Source organism: Haliotis rubra, unplaced genomic scaffold (assembly GCF_003918875.1).
Source record: "Haliotis rubra isolate DU_JTF1 unplaced genomic scaffold, ASM391887v1 Scf219, whole genome shotgun sequence".
Lineage (NCBI taxonomy): Eukaryota > Metazoa > Mollusca > Gastropoda > Lepetellida > Haliotidae > Haliotis > Haliotis rubra.
This window is the reverse complement of record NW_025766214.1, coordinates 259,263-265,571: the sequence shown is the minus strand read 5'-3', so window position 1 is coordinate 265,571 and position 6,309 is coordinate 259,263. Positions and strand designations below refer to the sequence as shown.

The 6,309-nt window shown below is 40.7% G+C and overlaps 1 protein-coding gene across 2 annotated transcripts in view; it reads left to right on the top strand.

The window, feature by feature from the left end:
- Positions 1–519: 519 nt before the first annotated feature.
- The window catches only part of LOC124277151 (ras association domain-containing protein 2-like), a 96,433-nt gene continuing 90,643 nt past the window's right edge, over positions 520–6,309 (top strand). Inside the window, exon 1 of one of the 2 annotated variants that reach the window (XM_046712805.1) lies at positions 520–878. In XM_046712805.1, the coding sequence (XP_046568761.1) occupies positions 833–878 (46 nt within the window). In that variant the 5' untranslated portion in view covers positions 520–832. Of the gene's footprint in view, positions 879–1,937; positions 1,981–6,309 lie in introns of those variants that run through there. The other variant, XM_046712806.1, reaches the window with a different exon arrangement.

Genomic DNA, 6,309 nt, shown 5'->3' with positions numbered 1-6,309 from the left:
GGTAAACAGCTGCTTGGATGGCTGCATCATCTGCATGTTCAATATCGGACAAAAAATACGTATCATTGATATACACGGGGGGATAATTTTCGCATGTGACATTTCATTCATTAAATGGCGATTACGCCTCGAACTCACATTAACCTTTCCTGAAGACCTTTATGGAAGGAAATAAAAGTTCGTGTATTGAGATCTGTCATGTGTTTAACCTGGGAATGTTCACAGTGCGCGAGGCATGTCCTACGGGGGTCACGCCTCCAAATAGCCAGTGTCCAGTTGACGCGCTGGTGACATGTTTACACCGACAAGTCCATACTTGGACAGGAAATTGAGGAATGTGAAAGTGTGCAGAAAATAGCATTTCAAACGCCTGGCTCTCAATCACATATATTGAGCGTTTATCGATCTTGCCTATGTCTGTTCGCAGAAGATTCCTGTAGTGAATGGACTCGTCCGTTGCTGTCCTGTGTGAACTTGCCTTACCTATTGTCTTTTGTAGATGGATCACCCCGATAACCCTATGCCATCGTGGGTTTAGTTTTTCTGTGAGATGACATGGAAATGTAGAGGGTCTACGACTCAGTTTCGTGTGAAAAACGTCAAGGCGTAAATGCATTAATAATTGAACGCATTTTCAGCAGGAATCGCTCAGTGGATGTACGCGGTGTTATAACCTTCGGAAATATGCCGTAGCGGTGTCATGGTCCAAGAGTAACTACACACACCTTCAACGCTTCACTGAATTGCTTGTGGTATATTATCAACCGGGCCGAGTTTCGGCTCGGCTTTAACAGTCAATCTGGGGGCAGGGCGCAGTTCACCAACCCCAGACATGCAAAGCAACGTATGCGGGAATTGCGGGCGACCCGTATACTTTGGTAAGTGTTTTACGTTTGTTTATGTACATATATTTATACCTGTACACATATATGACAGTTAATTATCGTAGAATCGTGGTGTGTGTGTGTGTTTGAAGTGTAATAAACCCAGTTATTGATATACCCGTGTGTCAACTTCTCTACGCGAACGCCGGGTACAGGTTTCGAACAACTGTTGAATGGGCTGTTAGTGTTACTGCTGTCTGTTTTACCCGTGCGAACATCTGTCACACGTGCGTACTCACCTGTAATTAAGATCAATATCTACCTGCGCAGTTAATGTAATGACCGAGTTGAGGTGGTGATGATTATGTGGTGTATGGTATCATGAGGTGTTACATGTTTACTGTCCGAGGTGGTCGTTCCGCATGGTGTGACCAGCTGGTGACCTACGAGCAATAAACACGTGATAAATCAACCATACATAAACAGTTGGCGTTGATCGGTGCAATACCGTGCAATCGACATGCTGTCGTTATTTTCAGTTCATATATTTCTGTCATACCATGATCATCCTGGCAACATATGCTTCGACTCAGAAGTACAGCAGTATATGGGTATATTGTTTCAGATAATGTTTCAGTGGAATCATTACTGCATATTGATTATATGTCAAATCTTCCAGGAATAGCAATGAAATGGGGACGGACATCTTTTACGGGGATGAAAAGAAACTGGTTCTTCGTGTTTGTTTTGTAACTGTGGTAATTGTTGTCATGTGAAATGCTAGGTCTGACCTATATTCAGTAGTCCATAACTGCAAATCCTAAATACCTACTGTAGTACCTGTCACTCAAACTGTTTAAACAAGCTAGTCAATCAAACACATAGCAGTATGCGTCAGCTTATTAACAGTTCATCACAGCTCAGATAGGGAGGGTTTTGTTTCAATGCTATCAGGTCAACTTCGGACTCTTGGTATGTGATAATATATCACAACATAAGTATCACTTTCCAGTGTAAGATAGGACAATATAATATGTTATCACATGTTGTAAATGTCTGCCCAGTACACCCTCATACATCCTGTGTACTTAAGGATGTACTCATGGCTACAAACAGTGTGTTAACCCAATGGGGAGGTCGTTTTCAAAGAGGCAAGGTATGTGTTTGAAAACATGTGTACACAATGCGAGGCTGGTTTCAATGCTAGTCGTGACAGTTGGGTCACCACCCCTGAATAGGTTCCCTTGACATGTTTTCATTCAATATTCCTTGCATCCATATAGGGGCTGCCATTAAAAAAATGAATCGGAAGATCAGCTAACATTAAGAGATTCACGCCTCTTTCCTGCATTGTACTGCATCAAACCTTATGTAAAATTCATGAGATTATTTTTAGTAATGCGCCTCATGGCAATAAATATAAATGCCACTAAAAACAGAAATCATGCTTCCATCCACAGTCACTAGGAGTAGTATTTCCATGGCAGTATTTCCTGTTTAATGACAGCAGTTTACAATTTTTTTATGAGTACCGATATACGGCAATACCTCTGTTTACCCAGCATTGAATGGGTACCTGGTAGGATGAGATGGTCATATGACTGTTAACCCTCTAGCTCCTCACTTTCAGTATGGGTTGTGTATTTCCAAGGTGGCTGAGAATAAAAGCAAGTGCACACTTATCATGGTGATAATTTAGTAGAGCTTTGATCATACCTATGTGTGATGTGGAAATATAACACAATTTGAATGAGTGAGTGGGTGAGAGTGAGTGAATGAGCATGGTTTTTCGCTGCTTTTAGCAATATTCCAGCAATATCACGATGGGAGGACACCAGAAATGGGTTTCACACATTGTACCTATGTGGGGAATCGAACCCAGGCCTTCTGTATGATGAGTGAATGCTTTGACCACTTGGCTATTCCACTGCCCCTAGAGTGAGAGAGTAAATGAACTTGGCCTGGTTGGTGTAGAAATTCTGCCAACTTTATATTTAAAGAGTAAAAACTTCAACTTTTGGCAAAAGAACATTCTCCTACACTGCAGCATCAAAATGGAACATTCTCCTAGAATATCATAAATCTGTTTCCACTCTTTCTTCCTTTAAATCTCAACTTAAGACCCACTTATTCAGACACTACTACCTTTAAAATTATTGCCCGTTTTCTTTTAGCGCAAAGAGCACATTGATGTTGTGAATTTATGTACTCGATAAATGAATGTATTATTATAATTATTATTATTTACTGGGTAGTGAATAGACACAGAAGCAGATTCATTCTTTGCCCCATAGAAATAGTACTTTGTGCAAAGAATAGTTAGTGTTTTAAATTTCTCTCCAAACATGACTTCTGTCACGACTTTGAAGAATATTTCAACAACAGCTGTCTGGCATAGTCAAACATTTTCAGTGGAACCTAACACAGTTAATCATGCAGACTGCAGCACTTGGTTAACATGTGGCAGATGTGTTCCATACACTGCACACTTTATGGCCATTATGTATTTTTGTCATTTGTATGGCTGTGTTACACTCTGTACATGTTCCACAGTTTGGCTGCTCTCTGCCTGTTTTCATTGGTAGACCAGCTGTGCAGACAGAGGAGGAAAGGGGAAAAATTAAGCCAAACATAATATTTTCTTACCGTTGTTGTACATGTCTGATGAGAGATATAAATATCCAGACATTTCACAAAATGAGCACTGTACATCCTAGGCCAGATTTAAATTTGTTAAAATTTTATTAATTTTTTTTCTGCAAAATACATCAAACTGCAACAAATTGAATCTATTGATAAACTATTGATAGTACTGTAATGGTCATACAAACAAGGGCGGTGGGGTAGCCCAGTGGTTAAAGCGTTCGCTCGTCACGTCGAAGACCAGGGTTCGATTCCCCACATGGGTACAATGTGTGAAGCCCATTTACGGTATCCCCTGCCGTGATATTGCTGGAATATTGCTAAAAGCGGCATAAAAGCAAACTCACTCACTCACTCATACAAACAAGGTGCAAGTCTTGAAAAACAAGAAAATAGGTTTATGGTTGATGCTCCAGAGTAGGGTTGTCATGCCAACCAAAAACATGTGTACCATATTTTTTTGGAATCCTTTCAGCCAGATGAAACACCAGCTTAGATTGATAGTTTGTCCTTGAAAGAGGTAGAGACAAGTGTTGAGAATGTGTTTCAGCACAGACAAACTGTAGCGCAAATAGGGCTGCGCAACAGAGACAATGACCAGTCTTTCTATATGTGAGCGAAGAGAGCAAAGGTTGACACCGTGCTTCCCTTGCTTCGGTTCGAAAAATATTTTTCAATGTCAAAATAAAATATCGCCACCATCAAAGGTAGACACCCATTTCCTCACAGGGTTGTGCTCTCAGAATGGGGGAAATGGGTGTCTACCTGATTGTGGTGATATTTTATTTTGATATTAAAAATATTTTTCAAACTGAAGGGGGAGAAGTACGTTGCTAACCTTTGATCGCTTTGCTCGCATATAGGAAGACTGGTCATTTTTACTTTGTTGTGCAACCCTATTTACGCTACAATTTGCCTTGTGGTTTCAGTAATATTAGAGAGAGTCGGATGGCCCAGTGGTTAAAGATTCACTTATCAGGCCTTCAATTTCCATGATGGGTAGAGTGTGTGAAGTCCTTTTCTAGTGTCGCCTAGCATAATGTTACTGCAAAATTACTAAAAGCATTGAAAAATCATACTCACTCACTCTAAAAAATAAAGAAAATAAGTACATTTGAGTTACTTTTTGCCTTTGAATTTCAGTAATTGATAGGCTAATCCCATTTGATCAGTCAGGTTGTCAAAACATTTTCCCCAGTAACACCTGAGACTATCTGTAAGATCTGGTAGTACTGCTTGTTACATGTGACTATCCCTGTCAATACCACCACTGAAGTGGCACAGTGTCAACATAATGATCGATGACCTTTATCTGAGTGAGAGAGTCCCCATCCTTGTCATCACGTCATATCTAGAGGGGTAAAGTCCCAGCCAGAGAGGCTCTATCAGTCAGCAGGTTATCATGGTGGCAGGAAGTGGATGCTTCTCATGACTGTCAGGCTGATGCTGCACGGTAGTTATCTTGCTGATGGGAACATGGTGGACAGTGCAGACATATAATCATGGCAACCAGGCTTGGGTTGGGATAATGTCTTACAGCATTAAGTAGAATGAGTAAGTGAGTTTAGTTTTACGCCGCACTCAGCAATATTCCAGCTATATGACGGTGGTCTGTAAATAATCAAGTCTGGACCATACAATCCAGTGATCAACAGCATGAGCATCGATATACGCAATTGGGAACCGAAGACAGCGAGCCTGACCAACCGATCGCATTAGTCGCCTCTTACGACAAGCATGGGTTACTGAATATCAATATTCTAACCCTGACCTTCACGGGTACATTAAGTAGAAAGTTTTTCTGTGTGAAAACAGTTTTTAAAGGAGTGATGCATTCTTTTGAAGCCGAACTGTCATGTATCATGTATGCTGTTTGAAGAAAATACTCATTAGTCGATCAGGTAGATTGATGCTCATGATGTCAGTCACTGGTTTGTCCAGACTTGATTGTTTACATACAGCCACCATATAGCTGGTGAAACAACAAACAGACAAACAAGTACTCAACTGTCACAAAAGATAATCAGGAAGAAGGCACCGAAATGACTTTCTGTTCTCATGAGATGGTTTGCATGCGGGTTAAGTGATGATGTTTAGGTCAGTACCATGTATCTCATACAGGTAGTGTGTATTCATAAACCTATTGGATATCCTGATAATGTCATTGTAACCCAAATGCATAGATTGATGCTCATAATGTCTATCACTGGATTGTCTGGTTCAGACTCCTTTATCGGGGCAGTGGGGTAGCCTGGTGGTTAAAGCGTTTGCTTGTCACGCCGAAGACCTGGGTTCGATTCCCTACATGGGTACAATGTGTGCAGCCCATTTCTGGTATCCCCCACCGTGACATTGCTGGAATGTTGCTAAAAGCGGGGTAAACCGTACTTGCTGACTCACTTGGACTCCTTTTTCAGCTTAAATATTGCCAGAATAAACTGATCATTGGATTTTCATTCAAATGAATAAGAAATATGAGGCTGAAGACATTAATTTTTTATGTTCTGTGTATGACAATCTCTGCAACATGTCCAGGGCATCTCTGTTCACTGTTGATTTACTTGAATCCTGAATGTGTGCTAGAACAAAAGTGTGTTTCAAAAAGGAAGGAACAAGGCAAAACACACTGATTGTCTTCTTAAGGTGTTAGTTTTGTTAGTTTGTTGTTTAATGCCGCACTCAGCTATATGGCAGCGGTCTGTAAATAATCAAATCTGGACCAGACAATCCAGTGATCAATGCCATAAACATTGATTTCACAATTGGGTTATGAAGACGTGTCAAGTCGGTAAGACTGACCACCCGATCCTGTTAGTTGTTTCTTACAGTAAGCTTGGGTTGC